Source organism: Saccopteryx leptura, chromosome 3 (genome assembly GCF_036850995.1).
Source record: "Saccopteryx leptura isolate mSacLep1 chromosome 3, mSacLep1_pri_phased_curated, whole genome shotgun sequence".
Classification (NCBI taxonomy): domain Eukaryota; kingdom Metazoa; phylum Chordata; class Mammalia; order Chiroptera; family Emballonuridae; genus Saccopteryx; species Saccopteryx leptura.
In genome coordinates, this window is record NC_089505.1 from 248,824,961 (window position 1) to 248,852,761 (window position 27,801).

General features: G+C 41.4%; 1 protein-coding gene and 2 long non-coding RNA genes across 3 annotated transcripts; 2 read left to right on the forward strand and 1 right to left on the reverse strand.

The window, feature by feature from the left end:
- Positions 1-967: 967 nt before the first annotated feature.
- LOC136400834 (uncharacterized) lies at positions 968-6,160 on the forward strand. The gene is made up of 3 exons (XR_010750415.1): positions 968-1,195; positions 2,587-2,762; positions 5,328-6,160. It is a non-coding gene; the product is annotated as an uncharacterized lncRNA (long non-coding RNA).
- Positions 6,161-6,344: 184 nt separating this feature from the next.
- Positions 6,345-7,543, forward strand: LOC136397898 (uncharacterized). The gene is made up of 2 exons (XR_010749934.1): positions 6,345-7,286; positions 7,393-7,543. It is a non-coding gene; the product is annotated as an uncharacterized lncRNA (long non-coding RNA).
- An 8,986-nt stretch (positions 7,544-16,529) lies between these two features.
- Positions 16,530-24,692, reverse strand: LOC136398477 (uncharacterized protein C2orf78-like). Its single transcript, XM_066372714.1, has 3 exons — positions 24,597-24,692; positions 19,582-20,341; positions 16,530-18,541 (listed from the first exon to the last, which is right to left on the reverse strand). The coding sequence occupies exons 1-3, from the start codon at positions 24,690-24,692 to the stop codon at positions 16,530-16,532; spliced, it is 2,868 nt and encodes a 955-aa protein (XP_066228811.1).
- Positions 24,693-27,801: the final 3,109 nt, after the last annotated feature.

A 27,801-nucleotide genomic window follows, 5' to 3' on the forward strand; every position in this document is an offset into this window, starting at 1 on the left:
CTTTGGGCTTTATTTGTTGTTCTTTTTTTAGTTCTTTTAGATGCAGGGTTGTTTATTTGAGCTTTTTCTTGCTTCTTAAGATATGCCTATAATGCTATGAACTTCCCTCTCAGGACTGCTTTTGCTGTTTCCCATAGATTTTGCATTGTTGTTGTATGTTCATTTTCATTTGTTTCAAGGAAATTTTTTATTTCTTCCTTGATCTTGTTGTTAACGCATTTGTTATTTAATAACATGCTATTTAGCCTCCAAATGTTTGAATATTTTTCAGTTTTTTATTGTAGTTGATTTCTAGTTTTATGCCATTGTGATCAGAGAGGATGCTTGATACAATTTCAATCTTCTTAAATTTAAATTTTTATTTATTTATTTATTTTTTACAGAGAAAGATAGTGAGTCAGGGAGAGGGATAGACATGGACAGACAGACAGGAACGGAGAGAGATGAGAAGCATCAATCATTAGTTTTTCATTGCGCGTTGCAACACCTTAGCTGCTCATTGATTGCCTTCTCAAACGTGCCTTGACTGCGGGCCTTCAGCAGACCGAGTAACCCCTCACTGGAGCCAGCAATCTTGGGTTCAAGCTGGTGGGCTTTTGCTCAAACCAGATGAGCCTGCGCTCAAGCTGGCGACCTCGGGATCTCAAACCTGGGTCCTCTGCATCCCAGTCTGATGCTCCATCCACTGCACCACCGCCTGGTCAGGCAATCTTCTTAAATTTATTGAGACTCGTTTTGTGTCCTAACATGTGGTCTATCCTAGAGAATGTACCATGAGCACTTGAAAAGTAGCTTACATTTCTAACAATGAAGAAATGTTGTCTGTAAAGGATTAGAAAGCACCACTACCTCCAAAGATATATATAATAAGCTAAAAAACTACTTAGATGTCAATGATATACCAATGAAAAATATAACATCTTGTGCTGCAGATGGTGCTCCCAATATGATGGGCAAGAAAAATGGCTGCTTAAAATTGATGAAAGATGCGAATCCAGAAATGATTCTTGTGCATTGTGTTATTCATAGGGAAAACTTGGTAGCTAAAAACATCTCGCCTGTTCTGAATGAAGTATTACATACAGTAATAAAGTGTGCTAATGCTATTAAAGCTAGTGCCAAATGTGAGCGTCTTTTCAAGCTATTTTGTGAAGAACAAAATGAAGACCATGTGAGACTTTTACTTCATACTGAAGTCAGATGGCTATCTAAAGGAAACTGTTTGAAAAGATTTATGGAACTGTTTGATACTCTTAGTGATTTTTTAAGCGACAAACCTGAAATGAAGTATCTGTTAACAATAGATGGTAAAGCATTTGTGAGTTATTTAGCCGATATCTTTGAAAAACTAAATATATTAAATAAGCAACTTCAAGGAACAAATAAAACTCTTGTCGATGCAAAAGCAAAGATATTTGGTTTCATTACCAATATTGAGTTATGTCAGAAACATATTAACAACAAAAACTTTAAACAGTTTCATTGGCTCCAAAAATGTGAAGTAACTGATACCGCTTTACTTGTTATTGTCAATCATTTGAATATTCTATTGGCTGATTTAAAAGAAAGATTTTCTGATTTAAAAAAAATTGATTTCTCAACATGGATGATGCGGCCAATGTTAGTGGATTTGTCTGATATATCAAATATGCAGTATCAAGAAGAACTCGCAGAATTGCAAAATGATGACTCAGTTAAAGCTTTATTTAATATCAAAGGAGCTATGGCATGGCTTTGTGAGGAAACAGAATTCAAATACCCAAAACAACCAAATGTGCAAGAAAACTATTGCTACCGTTTCCATCTTCATTTTTAGCTGAATGTGGATTTAGTGCTGTAAATGATTTACTGGTAAAAAAAAGAAATCGCTGGATATAACACAACATGGAGACTTGAGACTAAAGCTAACCAAATTGGAACCTAATATAAAATCTCTGTGCAGCAAGCATCAAGCGCAAGGATCACACTAAATTAAAATAATAAATTAATATAGAAAAATCTGTATTAAAATTATTTGGAATTTAAATTTCTGTTTTTCATTATATGTTTTGAAATTTTACTAACTGTGTTTTGTTAACAATTTCATAGTGATTTCTTCCCAGAACCTATCATTTATGTTTATTAAGTGAACAAATCAATTTTTTAATGTTAAAAATTATGTATGTTACATAGGGGGGGACATAAAAATTTTAGAAAGGTTAAGGTGGGGCATGGCACAAAAAAGGTTGGGAAACATTGCTCCAGAGTGTGAGCAGAGGCAGAGAAGTGTGAAATGGTGATGGGATCTCCAAATAGTCCTGACTGGCTGGGACTCGGGAGTACGTGGCTGAGGGTGCTCTGTGGCCAGAGGCAGGGGTTGTTTGTGTGCCATGCTGGAAGTCTGAGCTTGATTCCATAGGAATGAGGTGCCCCTTAGAGCAGAGTGCTCTAGAGGGGAACTGGTGGATATTAGGAAGGAGTCGCAAGATATAAACGGTAGGCAGAGAGACCCTTAGGATATGAAAATAAGAATGCCAGCAGGGAAGACAGCAAATGGGAAGGTGCTTCTAAAATAAAACTACTTATTTTTGTCTTTTGTTTCCCTAGATTTCATGAGCTTTGAAAACATTTGGTATCTCAGCAAATGACACCTCAATTCTGATTGTATACATTGGAGATGGAAAAAAACAAATAGATCAAGTAGACCGAATATCTCAAGTAGAGGGTCATCCAGTTTCTCTGACAAGTCTTCTGGAAATAAGTAATATTACAGGTGCAAAAAGGTGAGTAAGGCCACATTTGTAGAGTGGGATAGATGAGGTCTAGTAGTAATGTGATGCTGTTGTCACCAATGCTGCTATTTTTTTAACTTTTAGGAAAGATTAATGATATAAAATTATTTCATAAATAATATCACATACACAAAATTGGATGATGCAGGCTTATGTGGAGGGGATTGGGATAAACGTTGATGGACAGACATTTTGGGTATTGTCTTGGAGAATTATTTGTACACCTGAAACCTGTATGATTTTGTTATCCACTGTCACCTCAGTAAACATAAAAAAGGAAAAAACTTATTTGATAAAAAGCATTCTCTAATTAAGAATGAACTGAGAATTAAATATCAAGCTTACAGAGTACATGTACAGATTTGATTTCTTTGTTTAGAGAGTTACCACCATAATTGCAATTTAAAGGGCACTTTTGGCCTAGTGACCAATTGCCATCCACTGTGCATTATTTTCATCACATTAGTAATTTCATGCAATTATCCCAATAATTGAATGATATTAAATTTCACTTACATATGTCTGTATAATAAAACTTAATAGTGCATGGATAATTAGCTTCTTTTACCTTATTTTTATAGATATATAAACTGTCTTCACAAGAAGAAAATATTGGGACGTTATTGGATGGTGTCATTTGTAGAATGTCAACTAAAGATGTTTTGTGAAATGACAAATCTAAAATTTTGTAGCATTTATAAAAAACTGATTTTTTTCTGATTATAAAGTGTATATATATTCATCATAGAAAAATTTACAACACAAAATGCCATAAAAAATGGAAAAAACCTTCAAATCCTGCCTGTTCATACGTTTGTTTGTTTTTTGGTTTTTTTTGTTTGTTTTTTTCAGACACAGAGATCAGAGAGAGGGATAGACAGGGACAGACAGACAGGAATGGAGAGATGAGAAGCATCAATCATTAGTTTTTCATTGAGCATTGCAACACCTCAGTTGTTCATTGATTGCTTTCTCATATGTGCCTTTACTGTAGGTCTTCAGCAGACCAAGAAACCCCTTACTCGAGCCAGCAACCTTGGGTCCAAGCTGGTGAGCTTTTGCTCAAACCAGGTGAGCCTGCGCTCAAGCTGGCAACTTCGGTGTTTCGAACCTGGTTCCTCGGCATCCCAGTCAAATGCTCTATCCACTGCACCACCGCCTGCTCAGGATGTTCATAGTTTTAAACATAATCACTATTAATATTATTTGTTATTTTACTTCTAGTCTATTTCCGTTAAATTGTATTTTGCTTTTATATAATTGGAATAGTAATTACAAACATTTACTAGATGTCTAGATGGTGCTAGGTTTTGCCTTAGTGATTTTTTATGCACCAGCTCATATCCCTGCCCTTAGTTCAGATACTCCAGCATCCCTCTTCCAAAGCCTCCTGGTTCTGTTTTACATGCAAGAACTAATTTCATCTCATACACATTAGGGAATAGATACTGTTAATACCCGATTTTGCACACAGCCACTAAAAAAACAGTAACTTGCTCAAGGTCTTACTGCTAGTGTCAAATCCTGTTTGCTGAATGCTTTGGTTTTTTTCTCACTTTGTTTTCATTGTGTCAATCAAGATGAACTAGGTTAGGGTTAAGCAAACCTTTTTATGAAGGACTGGGTGTGCTCTGTGTGGTCTGTTTTGCATTTACTCATCTCTTGCTGTTGTAGTGCAGAAGCATCCACACAATACGTAAATGATGAGTGTCAGGAATGACCCAAGGGCCATGATGTGTGAAGTTCTGGGGTTGATTAGGCTACAGTCCTGGACCCTGAAGCTGACTGACTTCATGTGACAAATTTTGTCTTGCTCACTCTCCAGGGCCAGTGTGAATCAGTGGGAAGATTCATTGCTGTGACTCAGGGACCCAGTCTGCTCAAGGCTTCTGTGCAATATGTGCTCCATGTTGTTTTGTTTTGGAGCTGGGAAGGCGACAGATGAGAGATTCCGTTTTCTACATTTTAAGAAAGAAGATAAAGGTAGAGGCAGAGGGGAATGAAATGATAGATATTCCTGAGCAGAGCCTGCCTGCCGACTTCACCTGCCCACAGGCTTTTTCATCCTCTCATGGTGGTCAGATGTCCTCTGCCATGAGCTCCTAAGAGGGGTTGTTGTGTTTTGCCTTTTTTTATTTTCTTGAATTTATCGAGGTGACGTTGGTTGACAAAACCATACAGGTTTAAAGTGTACAAGTCAATAAAACATCTCCACATGCATCTGCACTCACTGCCCAAGGGAAAGTTCTATCCCCATTTATCCCAGCTGTGCCCATGTGCACCTGCCCCCACCCATTTCCCTCCTGCTATCACCACACTATCGTCTATGTCTATGCATTATTTAGATATCGTTTTTTTGCTTGGTATCTTCATATTTCATCCAGCCCTCCCCCAACCACCTTCCCTCTGACAGCTCTCATTCTATGTAATCTTGCCTCAGTCTCTATTTTGTTGGTAAGTTCATTAGATTGTTTGTTCCACATATGCTGAGATTGTATGGTATTTGTTCTTCTCTGCCTGGCTTATTTCACTTAACATAATACTCTCCTGACGCAGGGACAACAAGTTACTTGGAGACCAGAGGACATGCTCCAGGGGCGGAGGGGAAACAACAGCCCCAGTCAGCAGAATGAAGGACGGAAGTCCAGTCCCTAGCCTTACTCAGATATTTATTAGCCGGTACAAATAACTCTTGGAAACTGCAGAAGTTTTCAGGGGGTGAAGTAAAGGACAAGCTACACTCTGGCTTCTAATTTTTGTTCTGAGAGTCTAAACAATTTCTATTAGTGAATCTTATCCTGTTTCCAGCACGCACTGCTTTCAAGTAGTATTTCATTGTTTAAACATTACAGCCTTGTTATCCACTCTCCTTACTGATGGGTACTTTGGCGGTTGTAAATAATGCTGCAGTAAACATAGGGGTGCGTATGTTTCTTGGAATTGAGTACTGTGGTTTTCTCCACATACATTCCCAGAAGTGGGATTGATGAATGAAAAAACAGTTCCATTTTATTTTTTGAAGAAACTCCATAGTGCTTTTTATAGTGGCTGCGTCAGTCTACATTCCCACTAACAGTGTGTGAGAATGTTTTCTCCATGTCCTCCTCAGCACTTGTTTGTTGATTTATTGATGACAGCCATTCTGACAGGCATTAGATGCTATCTAATTGAGGTTTTAATTAGCATCTCTGATGATTACTGATGTTGAGCATTTTCTCATAGGCCAATTGGCCACCTGTATGTGCTCTTTGGAGAAGTATCTCTTCAGGTCCTTGGCCCATTAATTGAGTTCTTTGTCTTACTGTTGAGTTGTATGTTTTCTATGTATTTTAGACACTAACCCGTTATTATATGTTTTATTGGCAAATATATTCTCCCATTCAGTGGGTTCCTGTCTATTTTATTTATGGTTTCTTTTGCTGTGCAAGAGCTTTTTATTCTGATGTAGTTCCATTTGTTTACTTTTTCTTGTTTTTCTTATCCAAGGAAATATATTGGCAAAAATATTACGATGAGAAATATCTGAAATTTTACTGTGTATGTTTTCTTCTTGGACTAAATTTAAATCTTAAATTCATTTTGACTATATTGTATGGTATGAGTTGGTAGTCTAATTTTTTATTTCGTTTTCGTTTTACATGTATCTGTTCAGTTTTCCTAATACCATTGGTTAAAGATACTTTCTTTACCCATTGTCCGTTTTTGCCTGGTGTGTCAAATATTAATAGTCTGTAAAGGCTTGGCTTTATTTCTGTGCTCTCTATTCTGTTCCAGTGATTTATATGCCATTTCTTGTGTCAATACCATGCTGTTTGGAACCTAGGCCTTTTCATATAATTTAATAACAAGTAATATGATACCTCCAACTTTGTTCTTCTTAATATTGCTGAGAATATTTGAGATCTGTTGTGGTCTCATAAATTTTTTGGAATATTTGTTCTGGATTTGTGAGAGAATGCCTTTGGTATTTATAACAGGAATTATGTTGAAGCTGTATATTACTTTGTGTAGTATGGGCATTACTATGTTAATTTTGCTATTCATGAACACAGTATATGCTTCCACTTATTTGTCTCCTCTTCAGTTTATTTCCTGAGCATCTTATGATTTTCCATGTACACGCCTTTTACCTCGTTGGTTAAATTTATTCCTAGGTACCGTATTTTTTGTTATTGTTGTGATTGCAATAGTAAATGGGATTGTTTTCTTAGTTCTCTTTCTGATAGTTCATTATTGGTGTATAAAAATGCCACCAATTTCTAAATATTAGTTTTGTACTCTGTACTGTGCCAAATTTATATATTATATCTACTTTTCTGGTAGAGTCTTTAGGGTTTTCTGTGTACAATATAATGCCCTGTGGAAATGATGACAGTTTTACTTTCTCCTTTTCGGTAGGATGCCTTTTATTCCTCTTGTCAGATCCCTGTGGCTACGACTTCCAGGGCTATGTTCAATAAGATGGTGAATGCGGACATCCTTGTATTTTTTCTGATCTTAAGAGAATTGCTCTTAGTTTTTTCCCATTGAGTATGAGGGTGGCTGTGTGTTTCTTATATATGTCCTTTATTAAGCTATGATTCCTCTAATCTCTCACTTTGCTGAGAGTGTTTATCTTAAGTGGGTGCTGGGTTTTACCAAATGCTTTTTCTGACTCTCTTGATAAGACCATGTGATTTTTATCCTTTGTTTTGTCTATGTGATATATCATGTTTATTGATTTGCAAATATTGTACCAACCTTGAAGCACCACAATAAATTTTAGTAGATTATGGTGTCTGAAGTTTTTAATATATTTCTGGATCTAGTTTGCTCTTATTTTGTTAAGAATTTTAGCATCTGCCTGACCAGGCAGTGGTGCAGTGGATAAGGCATGTCGGACTGGGATGCAGAAGACCCAGGTTTAAAATCCTGATGTCACCGCTTGAGTGCGGGGTGATCGGGCTTGAGTGTGGGTTCGCTGTCTTGAGATGGGTAATAGACATGATTCATGGTCACTGGCTGGAGGCCAAAGGTCACTGGCTTGAAGTCCACAGGCACTGGCTTGAGCCCAGGATTACTGGCTGAACAAGGTGTCAATCGCTCTGCACAGTAGCTCTTGACATGCTTTCTTCCTGCTGTTTCCCACTGGTTGTTTTGATGCAAATGTAGTTTGATGTGCTTCGAAGTGCCGCTTTATATTTGACCATTTCATCGATGCATTTTATCATTGCATATTAGACACACTGCAGAACGTGCTCTCTCCACAAAGGTGAATTTCTCTGTCCATTCCTGCTGAAAAGTACTATACCTCTCATCTTTTTTTCTTTTAGCCATCTTCTTCGTCAAAAGGGCTTTTGCAATTCACTAGCTGACTACTTGATTAAAAGGAAGAAAGTTTACTTCCTGACCTCACAACGACTCATGTATGTTATGCATTATCCAATAAAATTTGATGTTGTCCCGGAGGACACCTGTGATTGTCTCCAGCCACCCTCAAGGATGAACATGAGCGGTAGGAAATGATGGATCGTAATACATGAGAATGTTGTATAGTTTTAACGTTATTATTTTTTTTATTAAAGATTTGTCTGCGAGCCAGATGCAGCCTTCAAAAGAGCCACAACTGGCTCGCGATCCATAGGTTCCTGACACCTGCTATAGGCAGCAACCTTAAAATGACAGCAATGATCCTGTGCTCAAGCTGGCAACCCAGGTCTCAGGCTGGCATGTCGATTCTCAAGCTGGCAGCCTACGCTCAAGCCATCGAGCCCTTCCTGTTGCTAGCAACCTCAGGATTCTGATCTTGGACCCTCAGTGTGCCAGCTGATGCTCAATGCACTGCAACTGCATGGGTCAGGCTTTTTTCTGATTTTTATTATGTTTTTCCTTCAACTTAACCTGGGCTCTGTTGGTTGTTCTTTTTCTAATTCCTTTAAGTATAAACTTAGATTGTATTTTGGAGATTTGTCTTCTTGAGGTAGGCTTGTAATGCTATGAACTTCCCTCTCAGGACTGCTTTTGCTCTATCCCATATATTTTGGATGGTTGTGTGTTTATTTTAATTTGTCTCCAGGTGACTTTTGATTTCTTTTTTCTCATTAACCAAATTATTGTTTAATAACATGTTATTTCATCACTGTGTGTTTGAGTGTCATGTTTTTATTGTAATTGATATCTAGTTTTATCCACGACATTGTGGTCAGAGAAGAGGCTTGATATGATTTTTATACATTTTCTTTATTTTTTTTTTTTTTGGATTTTTCTGAAGCTGGAAACGGGGAGGCAGTCAGACAGACTCCCGCAGGCGCCCGACCGGGATCCACCCGTCACGCCCAGCAGAGGGCGATGCTCTGCCCATCCGGGGCATAGCTCTGTCATGGCCAGAGCCACTCTAGCGCCTGGGGCAGAGGCCAAGGAGCCATCCCCAGCTCCCGGGATATCTTTTGCTCTAATGGAGCCTCGGCTGTGGGAGGGAAAGAGAAAGAAAGGAGAGGGGGAGGGGTTGAGAAGCAGGTGGCGCCTCTCCTGTGTGACCTGGCCGGGAATCGAACCCGGGACTTCCGCATGCCAGTTTGACGCTCTACCACTGAGCCAACAGGCCAGGGCCGATTTTTATACATTTTCTAATGCATATTTTATTGATTTTAGAGAGAGAAAGCGGGAGAGTAGGAGAGAGACAGTAACAATCTGTTTCTGTGTGTACCTTGACCAGGAATTGAACTGGCAATTTCTATACTTCAGAAAAATGCTCCAACCACCGGAGCTATGCGACTAAGGCTTATTTCAATATTCTTGAATTAATTAAAACTTATTCTGTGTTCTTACCTGGACAGTTGGCTCAGTGGATAGAATGTTGGCCTGGTGTGTGGATGTCCCAGGTTCAATACCTGGTCAGGGCACACATAAGAAGCGACCTTCTGCTTCTCTTCACTTCCCTCCCCCCTTCTCTCTCTTTCCCTCTTGGAGCCGGTGGCTCTATTGCTTTGAGTTTGACCTGAGGCATTAGGGATAGCTCATTGATTTGAGCGAAGCCTTGGTATACGGTTTGCTGGGTGGATCGTGGTCAGGGTGCATGTGGGATTCAATCTCTTTATCTCCCCTCCTCTCTCTTAAAAAAAAAAAAAAGGCTTATTTTGTGTGCTAACATATCATGTGTCTTTGAGTATGTTTCATGTGCACTTGAGAAGAATGTATGTTCTGCTGCTTTGGTGTGAAATGTTCTGTGAAGATCAATTAAATCCATCTGATCCAGTGCGTCATTTAAGGTCAATGTTGCATTATTGATTGTTTTGTCTGGAAGATCTAGCCATTGAATTCATTGGAGTGCTAAAATCCCCTGTTATGATTCTAATGTTGTCTGTCTGTCACTTAATTTCCACTAAGATTTTCTTTGTATATTTAGATGCTCCTGTGTTGGGTTACGTATGTTTACAAGGGTTATATCCTCTTGTTGGATCAATCCCGTTAGTATTATGTAGTGACCTTCTTTGTACCTTGTTGCAACCTTTGTTTTGAAGTCTATTTTGTAGGGATACAAGCACTGCTATGCCAGCTTTTATTTTTTTCCATTTTCATGGAATATTCTTTTGCATCACTTCACTTTCAGTCTGTGTATATCTTTTCTTCTTAGTTGGGTTTCTTGTAGACAGTATACACATGGGTCATGTTTTCTTACCCATTCAGCTACCCTGTGTCTTTTAATTGAATGATTTAATTCACTTGCATTAATGCTTATTATTATTATTTTTTTGTATTTTCCAAAGTGAGAAGCAGAGGGGGGATCAGTCTTGCATGCCCACCAGGGAGCGATGCTCGGCTCCTCTGGGGCCTTGCTCTGCTGCTATGGGAGCCATTCTAACACCTGAAGTAGAGTCCATGGAGCTATACTCAGTGCGGGGGCTAACTCTGCTACAGTGGAGCTTTGGCTGCAGGCGGGGAAGAGAGAGATAGAGAGGAAGTAGAGGGGGAAGGGTGGAGAAGCAGATGAGTGCTTCTCCACTGTGCCCTAGCTGGGAAACGAACTAGGAACATCCACACGCTGGGCTGACGCTCTAGCGCTGAGCCGACCAACAAGGGCCTAGCTTAATAGTTATTATTAATATTTACTGCTGTTTTATTATATATATATATATATATATATATATATATATATGTTCCTCTTTGTTATTGTTGTTGTTCTTCTTCTTATTCTTCTCCTTTTTCTCCTACTTCTTCCTCTTCTTCATCTTCCTCCTCCTCCTCCTCCTCCTCCTCTTCTTCTGCTGTAAGCAGATCCTTTAACATTTCCTGCAGTGCTACTTTGGTGGTAATGAACTATGTAAGCTTCTTGAGGTTATTTGGCTTGGGAAGCTCCTTATTTGGCCTCCAATTTAAAATGATAGCCTTGTTGGAAAGAGTGGTCTTTGTTATAGGTACTTGATTTTCATCGCTTTGGCTATTTTTTGCCAATCCCTTCAGGTATGAAGAGTTTGTTTCTGTTGAGAAATCACCCGACAGACTTATGAGAGCTCCACTGTAGGTAGCTAACTTTGTCCTTCTTGCTGCTTTTAAGATTCTCTTTGTCTTTATCCTTTGCCATTGCAATTATGATGTGTTTATTTTTATTTTTGGGGTAAGGAGTAGGGAGATAGTGAAGTTGACTGTTGCAATTGCCCCAAATGAAATCCACCCAGCAACCCCATCTGGAGTCGCTGCTCAAGTACTGAGCTATTTGAGGCTGACGAGCTCTGACTAACTGAACTATCCTCAGTGCCTTGGGCCATGCTCGCACCTATTGAGCCACTGGCTGCCAGAGGGGAAGAAGGAGAGAAGGGGAAGAAGGAGAGAAGGGGAAGAGGGAGAGGGGAGAAGCAGATGGTCTTTCTCCTGTATGCCCTGACCAGGAAGTGAACCTGGGACATCTATACAGCAGGCCAACACTCTATTCATTGAGCCTCTGACCAGGGCCTCTGAAGTGTGGGTCTCTTTATCATCTTTATTTATTTTTTATTGATTTATATTTTAGTGAAAGGAGGGGAGATAGATAAACTCCCACATGTACCCCCACTGAGATCTACCGGCAAGCCATGTCTGGGGCTGAAGCTTAAACCAACCAAGCTATCCTCATTGCCTGAGGCTAGCGATCGGAGCAACTGAGCTATCTTCAGCACCCAGGGACAACTCTCAAAGCGATTGAGCTACTGGCTCTGAGGGGCAAGAGAGAGAGAAAGGGAAGAGAGAGGGGAAGAGATGCTAATTGTCGCTTCTCAGGTTTGTCCAAACTGAGAATCGAACTATAATGTCTGGACTTGGACCAACACTTTATTCACTGAGCCAACAGCCAAGGCTTTTACATTTCTGTTAATTGCAATTCTGTGTTTCCTGAATTTGTGTGACATTTTCCTACACCAGGTTAAGAAAGTTTACAGTCATTATTTCTTCAAACAGGATTTGATCCCCTCCTCATTCCTTCTTTTTCTGGTACTGCCATGGTATGGATGTTATTACACTTGATGATGTTATAAAGATCCCTTTGACGTTCTTTAGTGTTTTTCTTTACTTTCTTTTGTGTGTGTGTGTGTGTGTGTGTGTGTGTGTGTGTGTGTGAAAGAGACAGAGAGAGGGACAGATAGGGACATACAGACAGGAAGAGATAGATGAGAAACATCAATTCTTCGTTGGAGCACCATAGTTGTTCATTGATTACTTTCTCATATGTGCCTTCACGGGGGGTGGGGAAGCAGATCAAGTGACCCCTTGCTCAAGCCAGCGGACTTGGGCTCAAGCTGGTGAGCCTTGCTCAAACCAGATAAGCCCGCGCTCAAGTTGGCGACCTCTGCGTTTCGAATCAGGATCCTCCATGTCCCAATTCGATGCTGTATCCACTGTGCCACCGCCTGGTCAGGCAGACTTTCTTTGTTTTAATTTTTTTTTTTTGTGGATGCTCTGCTAGGGTGCTTACTGTCATCTTGTCGATAAATAGCTGATTCAATTCTCTGCTTCATCTAACCTGCTACTGATTCCTTCTAGTGTATTCTTTGTTTCAGATCCTGTGTTCTTTATTTCTGATTGGCTTCTTTTTATGGTTTTTATGTCCTTTTTAAGATTTAGTGTTTCTTTGTTTAAGTTCTCACTGAGATCACCTATTCTTCCCCTGAGGTCTTTGAGCATCCTTATAACTACTGTTTTAAGCCCTACTTCTGATATTTTGATTAGTTCTATTTTATTTAATTCTTTTTCTCAGGATTTCTCTTGTTCTTTTATGTGAGGTATGTTTCTTTGTCTCCCCATTTTGTCTCTGTGTATTAGGTAGAGCAGCTATGGCTCCCAGACTTGTTATGATGGGTTTATGAAGTTGATGTCTTGGTGGGCTCAGTGGTGCTGTCTTCTGATCACCTGAGCACATTGTTCCAGGAATGTTTCTTGTGGGTTTTGTGCACGTGCTGTTGTAATTTACTCTTGAATGCTTTTGGCCATGTCTTGGGAGGAGTTAACCCTTTAGGCTGTCTAATAATAAGGTTAAACCTCAATCACTGTGTTGGGTCCCTGTGCCGGGACTGCCCCCCGAGGCAGAGTTGTTCCCAGCAGAGAATGGTGCTTGCCAGTAGTAGATCAGTAGTAGAGCATCTGCCCAGCATATGGATGTCGTGGGTTTAGTGGAGAAGCTACCATCTGCTTCTTCACCCATCCCCCTATTCTCTCTCTCCCCTTTCCATCTCCCTACTGCAGCCATGGCTTGATGGGTTAGAGGGATTTGCCAACCCTGTCCTCAAGATGGCACCGTGGCTTCAGCCTTAGGCACTAAAAATAGCTTGGTTGCTAAGCAATGGAACAACGCCCTTCTTGGTCAAATCATTGGCAACAGACAGGGTTACAGGGTGAGTCCTGGTTAGAGTGCATGCTGGAGTGTCTCTCTGCCTCCCCTGCTCTCACTTAATTTTTTAAAAAATTAAAAAATAGTAGTGAAACATATTCATCAATAAATGGTGGTACACATATGTTGTATTTTAAGTAATTTTCTGGCAGGACCTACACCATGGCAAATGAAGTGACTCTAAGGGAGAAGGGAAATTAGTGGTTGAGAACTTCAGGTAAAGGGTAAATTTTTACTGAATACCCTCTGGCAGCTTTGTAAAATTCTATCATGTGAATCTATTACCTTTGAAGTACAACTAACTGAGTTTAGACCGCAGCTCCCCCAATAGCTAACTCTTAATCTTGGGCAAACCCTTGACACTCTTCAAGCCTATTTCTTATCTGTGAAATGGGATGAGTATGTTAGCTTGATGCTGCGTGGCACAGAATAAACTCTTGATAAATGTAAATTACTGGTAGAAACAACTAAATGTCTGTCAACTGATGAATGGATAAAGTGGTAGATCAATTCAACAGAATATACAGTCATAGAAAGTACAGTACTGACACATGCTATAAGATGGGTAACTTTTCTACATGGTAATTGAAAGAAGCCAGACAAAATGGTCACACATTGTATTCCTTCATATATATAAATATGAAATTTCCAGAAAAGACATATCCATCTAGACAGACAGCGGATAAGTTGTCGCCAGAGGCTGGAAGGAGAAAGAAGTATAGTGAGAGCTAATGGTTAAGGGGCTTTCTTTCTGGGCTGATGGAAACATTATGGGTTAGATCAGGAATAGTCAAAGTTTTTATACCTACCGCCCACTTTTGTATCTCCATTAGTAGTAAAATTTTCTAACCACCCCTGGTTCCACAGTAATGATGATTTATAAAATAAGGAAGTAACTTTATAAAATTTATAAAGCAAAGTTACAGCAAGTGAAAGCATATCATAATAATTACTTACCAAGTACTTTATGTCGGATTTTTGCTAAGTTTGGCAGAAAAAATTTTTATAAAACAACTTATTATAGTTAAATCTATCTTTTTATTTATACTTTGGTTGCTTTGCTGCCGCACACCATGAAAGCTGAAACGCCCAAAGGTGGGCGGTAGGGACCAGGTTGACTAACACTGGGTTAGGTAATGGTGATGTTTGCACAAGCTTGTGAATGTACTAAATGTCACTGAAGGCACAGTTAAAAATGAATTTTATATTATGTAAATTATATATCAATTAAAATATTTTAAATGCAAATTACCCACATTCATTTGGTGATGATTTTCATCTATACCCTTTCCTATTCCATTCCCTTTCATGCCCCACCCCCACTATTGCTCACACTAACTTCCTCCTGCTGCCTGGCAGAGGCCTCCCAAGGAGGGTATCAGATCTGACACCTGCATCCTATGGCAGAACAAGTGGAGACCCAGTGTACATTTATGCCTATTGCTTTTCCCAGGTGGAAATGGATGCTTCTAGCAGATATTTATGTGGGCTTCAGTTGATGGGGGAATTTAGACAAGGTGGCACATGCAGCCCGGGTCAGGGTAGTGGCCCTGTCTGCCTCTCAAGTTAATATCTAGACATCTCCTAAACGTTGATCTCATGCACCAACAACTTCTGGATGCTGTGCTCTGAAAGTCCGATTGGACACCTACAGGAACTAGTAAATACTAAGGACTTTGGAGACTGGCCTCAAATTGAGGCTTTCTTCCACCACATGCAATGTGACCTAAGCCCATTGCTGACCCGCATGAGTAAAGAGACGCAGTGATGCTGGCCATGCGTGTTGTGAGGGTAGCTGAAGGAGTGCATTAGAGGGCCTGCTGCGTAGGTGCTGAGTAAATGGTGATTGTGATCCCAACCCTGTTTGGGTGGGCCTCCTACTGCTGCAGCAGTTCCCCTGCCTAGGTCCCCGACCTTAGTCACTGGCCCCCAGGTTACTGTAGGTAGATTCCCCTGATTTGTACTCACCTTCCCCAATGACAATCACATGGATAAGGTAACCCAAACCTTTTGGAAATGTGTCCTGACTCTGTTTTCTGAGATAATTGTCTGGTGCTAATGAATCATAAGGCCCGCCTTCACGAGACACCTTTTACCCTTCTCCTGGTCGCCTTGGACTCTTTCTATGCCGTCTTCAACTCTGTCCAGCGTTTATCCTTTTACCCCTAACCTCATCCCCTGCTTCATCTGATACATTACCCCCCTCGCTTGCTTCTCCATAAACTGGTAACTTATCTCTCTTTTGGACTTCGGCCATGGATAATCGTACTTTTTCCTCTGTTCTTACCCCCTGTGCATTATTCAACCTTCCAACTTGCAATTCTTTATTCTCAGGGAGCCTTTTATTCCCACTCCCACCAAAGAAAAATTACAAGTAACAGCATTTCAAAAGTCAAGAGGCTCTTTCATTACTCATCTATTAATGCTAATCTTACATCCAGGAGACAGACCACAGCACACCCAAAGTAAATTTTATAAGTTTTATTGCAAACCTGCGCAGGGACTGCAGGCAACCCACGCAAGGGAACACCGCAGCCCTGAGCTTCTAAAATGGCTCCTTTTTATAGGGTGGCTACCTAGGCTGAACAAGCAAGCAGCGTTTACAAGGGCGAGAGAGGTGCGATTAGCTGACCTTGTCCTTGGCTAAGTCTCTAGGGTAGGGCTTCCTGGATGTTGGGTACATAAAGTTCTGTGGAAAATATTGCTACATTTCTAACGGTTGTTTATCTATTTTTCCTCCAGCCATGTACTGGATGTCTTCAGTTTTCATGGCTGGTGGCCTGCATCGCTTGTCCTAAGATGTCACAGCTATTACTTTATTTAACTTTATTAAGTTTTAAAATACATCAGAAAAGAGAAATTTAGAACTATCTATATAAAAAAACAGCTGGTATACAAAGTGGCACCAACAGTTCTAGCGTGTCTTATCTTGCATACCCGTAGGAGAGAGAAATTTCCATTTCCTCTTCCCTGGCAATGAGATATTTCCCCAAGGGGGAGTTATGGGCAACATTCTCACGCTCAAGTTGAGCCTTCCTCTTCATGGCCTCCCGCTCTGGCCTCTGCCAGTCTGCGATGGGCGTTGATATGACTGGCCCACGAATATCAGGTTTCTTCCATGCTTTTGGTTGTAGAGCAAAGTCTTCGAGTAGATACTGGTTCTGAGGCTTGAGTGGGGTCTGGGGCTTGGTCACAGCAGTGTGAACAGGGTCCCTCTGGAACGATGTACTAGATGATATTCTGTAGGGTGCAGGCCTAGAAGAGGCAGACTGAGGGACACTAGACCTGGTAGGGTTGGTCCGGCCTGGCTGGGCTAAGTCGGTCAAAGTTGGCCCAGCCGGTCTGGCAGGAGCTGCCAAAGATGCAGGAGTCGGCTGCGATGAACCAACTGCAGTGGGCTGAGCTGACTTAGATCCAAGGCGGGCAGCATTGGTTAAATCTGGTTGGGCTGGGTAGGTAGAAATTGGCACAGCAGGTCTGGCGGGACCTGTCAAAGATACAGGATTCGGCCCGGAGGAATTGACTGCAGTAGACGGAGTGGAGATAGAACCAGGCCGGGCGGGGTCAGCCCCAGCTGGCCGATGTGATGCCAGACACTGTGGCCTGCGAGGAACAGGTCGAGCACGAGGCTTGTCCACAGTTGGAAACACCAAAGGTATCAACCTGACCTTGCCAGGAGGTGGCAGCTCGTACTGAGGTGGTGATGAACTTTCTATTTCAGCACTGCCGACTGGCTTCTGTGGTTTGGCAGGTGTTTTCTCAGGACCTTTGGCCTCACGTGGGGCATCTGGGCATCGTTTAATAGTTGGGGCTGGCTGGTGGCCTTTGGGGTTGCTTGAGTTTCCCAAGGCCCTGGAGGAAGAGAGTTGCGTTTTCTTATCAAGCTTCTTCCCCAGAGCATGAAACACCTGCACAGACTCCAGCATGTGCATAGCTAGGGAGCTTCGAGGCTTTCTGAAGGTCTCTTGGATCATCTCAGGTTGATTTCTCCTCCGCGTCATCTTGGGAATGGTTGGCTTCTCTTGTGCCTTGACCTTTTTCCGTGCTTGATTGCAGTCTTCAGCTTTTTTCGAGTTCTTTTCCTTGGTTCTTTTTGCCTTTTCCTGCTCCTGGCCATTACGTTTGCTGTGCCTGCTGGATGCCCGTTTCTGGGGTTTCCTGTTGGAATCCTTGGCCGTGTTCGCAGGAGCCCCATCACTGGCTGCAGCCTTGCACATCCCCACTTCTCCCACGAGCACGCAGTCAGGTCTCTCAGGCTGGATTTTGGCCTTGGGAGCATCATTGTTAGGCTCAGAGGCTGTACGTTTGTTCCTCCTGGCTTGAACAGAGAGAGTCTGTGTGACACTTGACCTTCTCTGTAGTTCATTGAACTGGATGTCTCTGGAGTCTACGGTTTTGCCCACTATGGGGAATTCAGATTGATCATCATCCAAGGAACTTAACAGCTGTGGAAGGTAAATATCCTCCACCAGTGCAGCGCTGTCTGCCAAACCATAATCAGGCTCAGTCCCATGTTCAACTGTCTGTTGGTCCACCAGACTCAAGCTATTGTTTTCCAGCCCAGTGCTTTCACAGCCCAGGTGCTCCTCTTGGCCAAGGGGATCAACGCAGGCCAGGAGCTGGTGCATATCTGGGATTTCTAAAGGGAGCAGTGGAGGATCTTGGTTTTCTGTTGGCTTGGATTTAATATCATCAGAATTCTTCTTCTTTTTTTGTTCTTGGCATGGAGCTGGAGGCATTGCCAGAAAATCACTAGGACTATAGACTGGAGTAACCTTTGAAATGTCCCCTGGCTTGGATGGTGGGTTATTCTCAGGTGTCTGTATATTTTTATTACTGCAGGACGTGGGCAGTTCTGGAGTTGGTGGTAGACAAAATGTTTGGCCTGGAGGTTGCAGTCCCAGGGAAGACTCCATCCCCAGGGATGTCTCCATCACTACGAAGGAATCAAGGAGAAGTCAGTCAGTGTTGGTAAGTGCGATGCTCCCTCTATCACCAGTGCAGCTCTTGTACCCTTCCAACAATGGGAAGGACATTTCTACTAGTCCCTGTTAGGGATCAGAGAGTGCCCTACACTAAGAGATAGGAGGCAAGTGTTCTAGTTCTTACTGGTCACCTTTAGATGTCCTTGTTCCTTGATTTTCTTTATAATTCACAGGGTTTTTGTAATTAACAACAAAAAGTAAAGGTGATATTTAAAATGTTTTGCAGGCCTAGCTTCCTCGTAGGGAACCCTTTTCATTCTCTCACTCTCCTGAGTGAACAAGAACACTTCGCACCACAGAGTAGGAGAGGGAAGGGAGCTAATCCTAATGAAATCTATAAGCAAGGACAGACTGTTAGCATGCTTGCTATGGACAAGATCTTGGAACACAAAGAGTGGACTCCTGGCATAAAAGTAAGAAAACTTTTGCCCTGGCTTGAAAGCTCATTTGGTTAGAGCATCGTCTTAACCCGCTAAGGTTACCGGTTCGATTTCCAGCCAAGGCACATACAGAAACAGATTGATGTTTCTGTCTGTCGGTCTCTCTCTCCCCCTTTTCTTTCCTCTCTCCTTAAAATCAATACAATAAAATTTTTAAATAAGAAAAGAAAAATTTAAGCTGCTACTATCAAAATAAGACATCTGAAGTGCCTTCCAATGAGATAAAAGCAATAAATCAGGGAAGGAAGTCCATTACAGTGTACAGTATAGCGGTCTATTCCAAGAGGGCCATGAAAAGTGTGCCATCTCTTGGTATGCTCTTGGGGTTCTCATACATAGAGCATACGTGGCCGTTACAGTGTCCCCCCTTCCCTCCTCTATCAGCTGTCCTCAGCTAACAAAGCGTCTGAGGTTTGAGAGCACTGACTGACGGTAAGAGTTATTAAGGGCACAGGACAGAAATTCTACCTGTATGTGTACTCACAAGTTGCCAGCTCAGAATGATCCTGGTTTTGAATGCTGACTTCTTCCATCTTGTTGGTTGTACTCACCTTGCAAACTTGTGTCTATGATGGGTTGAGCAGACGCAGAGTAGCAGATTGCAGAGGTAGAGGCTGATGGTATCACATTTATGGGCTGAGCCTCCTTTAGTACCATGAGCACATGTGGTTGAGGGGCAGAGGCCCTGCTCTGTGTGTAAAACACGGAGCCATGGGATTGCAGGTAGGTGCCCGGTTCTCCAGAGAGCAGGGACCCCACTGTGCCTTGATTATAGTAATACACGTGACTTCCTTCCTGGTAGGGGACTGACAGGCTGTGTCCCTGATTTGGTATCTGAGGCGGTGCCCCCCGGATGAAGCTGGGATAAAGTGGTGGATACAGGGGAACCATGTTATTGGCATCTGGAGTTTTAAGACACTGGGATGCCATGGCCGTGGAGGACACAGCTGTGGCCTGCTCAGCGACAGAAACAGTGAAGTCTCTGAGTGATGATGACTTCATCTCAGTGCCTCCTGGGAGAGCCCACTCAAAAGGACCAGCATAGGAAGCAGCTGAAGTGGAGACCTGCCTCTGGCCAGCAACTCCAGACAGCATAGTTGTGCTAGAATGCTGGTAAAGGTGGGCACTTCCCATGAGTGGCTGGAAAGAGGGGCCGGAGGCTGATGGCAGTAGCCATGCTGAACTGCCGGCTGGAGCAGAGACCCCAGAGAAATTGGAGACACTTCCTGTTAGGGAGGCTGCATTGCTCACTACAGGAAGAGAGATCTGCAGAGAATTGGAGGTTCCAAGTAAAGGTGGATTTTGGAAAGTCTCTGTAGGGAAGAAGAGCGTGATGGAAAAAAAAATCAGTGGGATTGATAAATTCTCACTATGTTTGAAGTATGGCATTATCTTAAGATTGTTGCTATCACAAAGCCTCCAATGGCAGTCCTCACTGAGATATCAAAAATGAAACATTTTGTGATGGGAGTGAGTGCCAGAGCTGTTTGCTGCTCTTCTGTATTCACTTCTGTCTCCCAACGTGGGCAGAAATGTGCAGAAGACCCAAGTGGTGTGGTTCCTACACTGTTCTCTAGGGTAGATGCAGTCACTTGCTGCCCTATCTGTCGCTCTATTGAGCTTGCATGAGGGATTGATGTATCTGCTCTTTCCTAGAGGCGAAGCATTGAGAGCCCGGGGTCCTTGGAGAGCGTCTGTTCTCACAGTCTCACTATGTGAGTGAGGAAACGGAGTCTCAGACATATCAGATAGACTCCTCATGTTCTGAATTATGTTAGTATTATCAGCAGGTTACATAACAGAAGGATCCCAACTTCCTTTTCAAGACTCTGCTCTGAGCACTATACTGCGAAAAGCATGGGACAATAGAACTTAGAATACAGGTGCTTTTCTTGTGCCTAGAAAACAGTGTAGGTAGTGCCCTTGTAATCTTCAGTGTCTCATTTTGCCTGCAGAGACCACATGCCACTCACTAAAATTCAGGTATAGCTTAGTCCAGTTGGTCATGGGTCATTCTTACTCTTTTCAGACCTGGTTTCTGATCCTACCTCATAATGCCTATCTGAGATTTAGTTTCTCAAGAAGTGCTTTTGAAAGAAAAATGTTATTTAAACTAGTTAGCTTTTGGTACTTATCTGTGAAGTAGTTATGAAAGTAATTACATAATGATTCATATCAATAAGTGATATATTACATACGATTTATATGGGTAAAGTTATAAGTTCTGGAAAGACAAAGAGAAAAGTCATGAAAAACGTATCACAGAACTAAAAAGTATTCAAACTATGAATGAAAACTCAAGCATAAAGCAAGCATCTAATCATAATACATTTACTAATAAGTGAAATTGTATTATAGTTGCAATATTACATAAGTGGACATGCCTCTCCTATTTTAGTAACTACTATTAACCAAAAAGCTGCCCACAGTGGCGGGTGATTTTGAAAGAATTCATAGCTATTACGTACAGACAGAAAAAGATAAATATCGGTAAAAACTAAATAGCGAGCAGCAAAATGTAATAAATGTAGATGTGCAGGTAGTTCCACTGCCTATAGACAAATATTTTCTTAAAATCTGTTATAGTTACAAACAACGACTCTTATACGGGGTGACTATTCTAAATATATAAAGAAGTCACAAAGCTCTGAAACAAACAAGCACACTATGCAATTAAAAAAAGGGGAGAGGACCTGAATGGACAGCTCTTCCAAGCGGCCATACAATTGGTCAATAGATATATGAAATGATACTCACCTTCACCAGCTATTCGAGAAATGCAAATCCAAACTATAATGAGATACCACCTGTTGGATTGGCTATTATTAACAAGACAGGTAATAGCAAATGTCGGAGAAATTGTAGAAGGAAAGGAACCCTCATTCACTGCTGGTGGGAACGCAAATTAGTACAACCGTTATGGAAGAAAGTATGGTGGTTCCTCAAATAATTAGGCATAGAATTTCCATATGACTCAGCAATCCCTGTCTTGGGTATCTGACCCCAAAACTAAAAAACATTGTTTTGTAAAGACACATACACCCCCATGTTCATCACAGCATTATTCACAGTGGCCAAGACATGGAAACAGCCAAAGTGTCCCTTGATAGAGGACCGCATAAAGATGATGTGCTACATATATACAATGGAATACTACTCAGCCATAAGAAATGATGACATAGTGACATTTATGACAATATGGATGGACCTTGAGAACATTATCCTGAATGAAATAAGTACATCAGAAAAAGCTGAGAACTGTATGATTTCACACAAAGTTGGGATATAAAACTGAGACTCATGAACATACATAGATCAAAGTGAAGTGGTTACCAGGGGAGGGAACATGGGTGAGGGGGACGAGGGAGGCGGTGGAGGAAGGGTGTAAAGAGGGACAAATAGATGATAAAAAATGATTTGATTTGGGTGATGGGTATAAAACATAATCAACAGTTCATATGCTATAGAAATGTTTACCTGCAGCCTATTTACTCTTATTGATCAATGTTACTGTGTTGAAGTTGATTTTCTAAATAAAATTTAAACATGGGGAAAAAATGAAAGAAACACTGGTATAAAGCAAGAAGCAAATGAAGTGTAAAGGAATTCCATGAAGGTGCTCATTCATATATTTCTTTATATTATTGAGCAAAGAACAGATCTTAAGTCTATTAGAAATCTATATAGATATCTTGCCCTGGCTGGCTGGCTCAGTGGCTGGAGTGTCAGTTCAGCATATGGATGTCCTGGGTTAGATTCCCAGTCAGGGCACATGGGACAAGTGGCCATCTGCTTTTCTTCCTCCTCCCTCAGCCCCTTCTCTCTCTCTTCCCCTCCCACAGCCAGTGGCTCCGTTGATTCCAGCGTTGACCTGGGAACTGAGGATGGCTCGTTTGTTAGAGCATCAGCCGCAAGCACTAAAACGATCTCGATTGATTCGAGCATTAGCCCCAAATGGGGCTAATGTTTAGTTTATTGATTTTAGAGAGAAAGGAAAGGAGAAAAACAGTGAGAGATAAGATCATTAATGTGATCCTGTGTGTGCCCACACCAAGGATCGCAATAGTAACCTCTGCGCTTCGAAACTATGCTTTAATCAGCTGAGCATGGGCATGGAAGTTTTTAAGGTTTTCTTAAAACATAGATTATAATTATCTTTAAGATCCAGGAAAGTGTCATACCCAAAACCTTAGAAAACATTACCACCGGAATCCAAATTAAAAAATAAATGTGGGGATCCACAGGGGACACCGTAAATTTGGTTTAGATAAATGTGAAATGAGAGGTGTGGGAATTGACCATTTCTTTTTCTTCTTAGGTAGCTAAGATCTAAAGACATGGTGGTGGTTTATCGGTCTGTTGTGTGTGTGTGGAAGAAAATACCTGTGACGATGAACAGCAGCTTTGATTTAAAGCATACTTATCACACACAGGAATCAGTCTTTCTGATTCAAGTTAGGACACGCACTGTTAAAAAAATCTTAATCTTATTTTTAACAGACAGAGCATTGACATCATTTAAAAATCGGAACGAAGTGCAACACTGAAATTCTGTTTCATCCAGCCCCTAGATAGCCAGCTTTGTGAGTTTCCTGTTTATTGGAGACATCATTTCTAAAACATACTTTTAAATGTTTATGCTTCAAAGTGCCAAGTGCCAGTTTTCAGAAAGGCAATAGACAAACACAAACAACTGTCTATGTTTTTTGGTTCAGCTGCTTTGCCTAGTGATACCCTATTCTGGCCTTCCTTTCTTGTCTAGTTTATTCATGTAAGCATTTGTTAAAATCAACTTAGTTGTGCCATCCAAAGAGCAGATTAGACCCTACACTCTTCTTCTGCTACAATTGAACATCTTTGTTTCCCCCTCTACATTCCGTTCCAACCACCTTTTTGGCTCCTGAGAGCTCCTCCAAGCTCTCTTCTTCATCCGTTCAGCTTCCCCTCCTTCATTCTGCTGCTTCCCTCCCTCCTGGTGCCCATTGCCCTGTGCTGATGAACACAATCCTCAAGTTTCTTACATTTAAATACTTGCCTCTATATAGCCCATTATGCTCCATCTTCTCTCCCTGTTTTCTCTTCTCACCTAGTTTGGATAGATAACTTCAAAATTAGGTGAATATTATAGTTTGAACAGCACTACACTGAAAACACTGACGTTGAAACATTAATCATGGGAGATGATTACACATGAGACATCTGGGATATATAGTGCTAGTTCTCTCCACCATGCCAGTTTTCTCTCTGCTTCTCTTAAAACATGTCAAGAAGTGTTGATTTCATTTTCTACATAGGTGCTCTTTTAAGACGCTGTGTTAGAAAAGTTAGGGATTAGCGAGAACAGCCTATCTTACCCAGTGATTAATAGATGAGGGAAAAACAACTTTTGTGAGAGTCACTGACTTGTCCATGGTCACATAGCCAGTAAATGTCAAAATCAAAACTGAAATCAGTTTTTCCAATTTCTAGATTACTACTTTCCCCTATATTATCTATTTTACACTACTCTTAAATATATAGGGGCAAAAATTATCTAATCATATCTTTATCAAGTTTTATTTGTTACCTGACATAATAAAGAAGAAGAGGATATATCAGCAATAGATTCAACGGATGAGGAGACAATACTTGATGTCTGACTGGCTAGAGCCAAAGAGCGCATGTGTCCAGTACGAAGGTCACTGGTCACTGTTTACTGGCCACTGGTCAGTTGCGATGATCTAACTGTATTTACAAATCCATGGAAACTCCAAGGTTCTGTCAGATGGTGATAGGTTTGGTGGAGAATGATGTCACAAAGCAGGCAGTTAAAAGGGCTGAGAGAGCCAATAGATTGTTTGGATTGCCAACAAGAAAACAGGATTGGACGGAAGGAGCGATAGGGGAACTGAGCCTACACCTTTATCGCTGAGCCCTGGGCACTGACGTGATCGTCAACAAGACACGTGTGATCATCTCATGTTCCCAGGGCTCTTTTGTTAGGGAAATAGTCTCACTATTTCTTTCTTTTCTTTGTTCCCTCACTATTTCTTAATGACATTCATTAACAAAATTAACTAGTAGTTACTTATATTCTCTATGATATAGCATCTAACATACATATCTTTCATTATATATAGTATATTGTTAGTTTCTGTAGAGAGAAAGAAATGGGACAGGTAGGTTGCACAATTATATTTGTCCTGAAATTACATCAGTCCAGCTTAAGTGATTTGACAGCAACCTTTGAGGAGCAAAGGAAGGGGATTCAGGAGTTCTTTCTGTGAAGTAGTTAAAAAGCAAGTGAAGTTTGTCGAGTGCATTTTGTGGAGAACGATGTGGTCCAAGGCTGTTTTAGTTTGTTTTCGAGTGCTTCCCTTCTTGGGCCGGACTGGGTAGGTTGGACTTACTCTCCATATTCTTCTTCATTTAGGCGTTTTTTCTGAGAGCAGCTTTGATCGTGCGTTCTTACACTCATGGATGTTGCTTCCTGTCAGCTCCCAGCAGCAGGAGTCTTCTTTTCAGTGTCCAGTGCTTCCCCGAATGGACTCTGCCCATGAGAAGCAAACACCGAAGAGCTAGGAGTCAGCTGATGACAAACCTTCCTTCCTGCAGCCTTTGGTTACAGTTCCTCTGCCATGATTTGCTACCTGTCATTCCTTGGGCCATGTAGGCATCCTGCCATCCTGCTCTTTCACACGTGCGAGGCATTCGTGAGATTTTCCTTTTCTCCTCTTCACCTAAACTCTATGCTCTGTGGCAGTTACTGTAGTCTCCTGCCCCCTGGCAAACAGCCAGTGCAGAACTTTGGGCTCCTAAGGTTCCTTGTCTGCCATGCTGTTCCCCGGCCAGGCAGAAAGGAGAGGGCAAGTCAGAGAAAGACAGTGACAATCATGAGGAATAGGGAACGGGGAACATGAACATGGACAGGAAAAAAGATATTTATGTGGAATTTTTGCTCTCTGTGAGAAACAAGTTGACACCATTTGGTTTCACTTTGTATTAACATATCAGAGGTTGTTTCCAAGCCTTTTACGCTTGGGGAGTGGTGAACAACAAATTATTTCGGAACCAAGAAGGCGGAAATAACCCTAAGCGTAAGCAAATTAAAGTGAAATCATTGGCATTTAATCGTTCAACAATTAGGGTAGATCACTGTTTCAGGGACCCGCAGAAAGTTCTGGCAGACTGGTCTATGGAATAGAGGTTGGAAAACACTATATACTGCAGCAACTGCCATGAATTTGTTCACTAGCGAGAATTACCTTAAATAAGATTTTCACTTTGTTTCATGTCATATCACCTCATTTGCATGATTCATTGGTATGTTTTTAGAATATGGATTATTTTTATGCTCTCTGTCAGAGCTCTGGGTTTCTCCTTACCTTTTATTCCCAGTCTTATTTTTGAAGGTCTCGCCCTTGTAAGACAGATTGTGTGTGGTTTTCTTGATGACTTTATTTAGAAGCATCCTGAACTAACTTGACCTGAGGGATCTTCTGGAGAAACTTTAAAATGGTCTGTGAAGCAGTCTTGTGGTGAGTTACACTGTGCACCGAGCAGGGGAACAGATGTGTGCAGCCAGCCCCGTGGCCTGCGTTGGCTCTGTTCTCCTTCCCTTGCTTAGTGCTTTCCTCACGTACCACTCTTGTCACTCTGAGTGAGAGCTGAGGTGCTAATGACTTGCACAGGGTGGTACAAAAGTAGGTTTACAGTTGTTCGTATGGAAAATAATACAACAATTAATGAATAGAAGTGTAAGAATAAAATCGGTTTTGTGTACTTACATCTGAAACCCTGTACTTGCCCCTTTCCCACACCTGCTCGTATATGGAGTAGCTGGTTTTGGAGAGCAAATCTATAGATCTAGTCCTTCTTCTTAATGGTGAGCTGTTAGGAGGACCTAGGTCAGACTTTTGTGGGGCTTTTTTAGTGACAATGAGTGGGAAGTGTGTGATGCCGATGCCAGGAGCCCACAGCAAGATAGCTCATAGATTGGATCTCCAAAATGACACTTGTCATTTATAGGCCTACTTTTCCTATTTGAGACATATGTGTTTTCATAGATGGTGTATGATATTTACCTAAGGAGAAATTGTAAGAGGTGTTGCGGTGCAGAGAAACAGCTGAAACTTACACTGATTTTTCAAGGAGTTCCCCTCAGACTGCCGACTTCCATGATACAATATGTGCTCAATATCTGCGGAGCAGACCGATGCGTCCTTTTTCTGAGTTCCCTCAGAAATGAAGGGAATCCATACGTACTGCAGGGTTGGTGGTGGAAGATGGGAGGAACTGTGGTAACACAAGTCTGGTGGCGATAAAATAGTTACATGATAAGGTATTGGTTCCAACATTCGGTTCTATCTTGACAAACCCTCATTAGGCCTTTCCTGGTCCCCAGCATCTATATGTTCTCTCCATAGTTCCAGCCAGTTAACTTCAGCTTCTGGCTCACCATCATCTTAACCTCTGCAGAAATCGTCAGTGTAGGAGAAGGAACCTAAAGAAGTTTAGTCCAACACTCAGAAACAGCATCAAACTCCACCCTGACCTTAAGCCCTCTTTTAATGGAATGTTGTCTTATCTCATAGACCAACTACCTGCATTTTTTACCCAATGGGATAATAACTAGGACCTGTCTTGATGAAGCATACCCAGTTCATCTACCTCTGGACTCTTCATTACTCTCACTTTTGATTTAATTAAAGACTGGAATTACTCAAAGACCCCCTATATTGTAGCTGGGTGATACCAGATGCTAGTAGATTTTAGAGTATCAAGTACTTTGT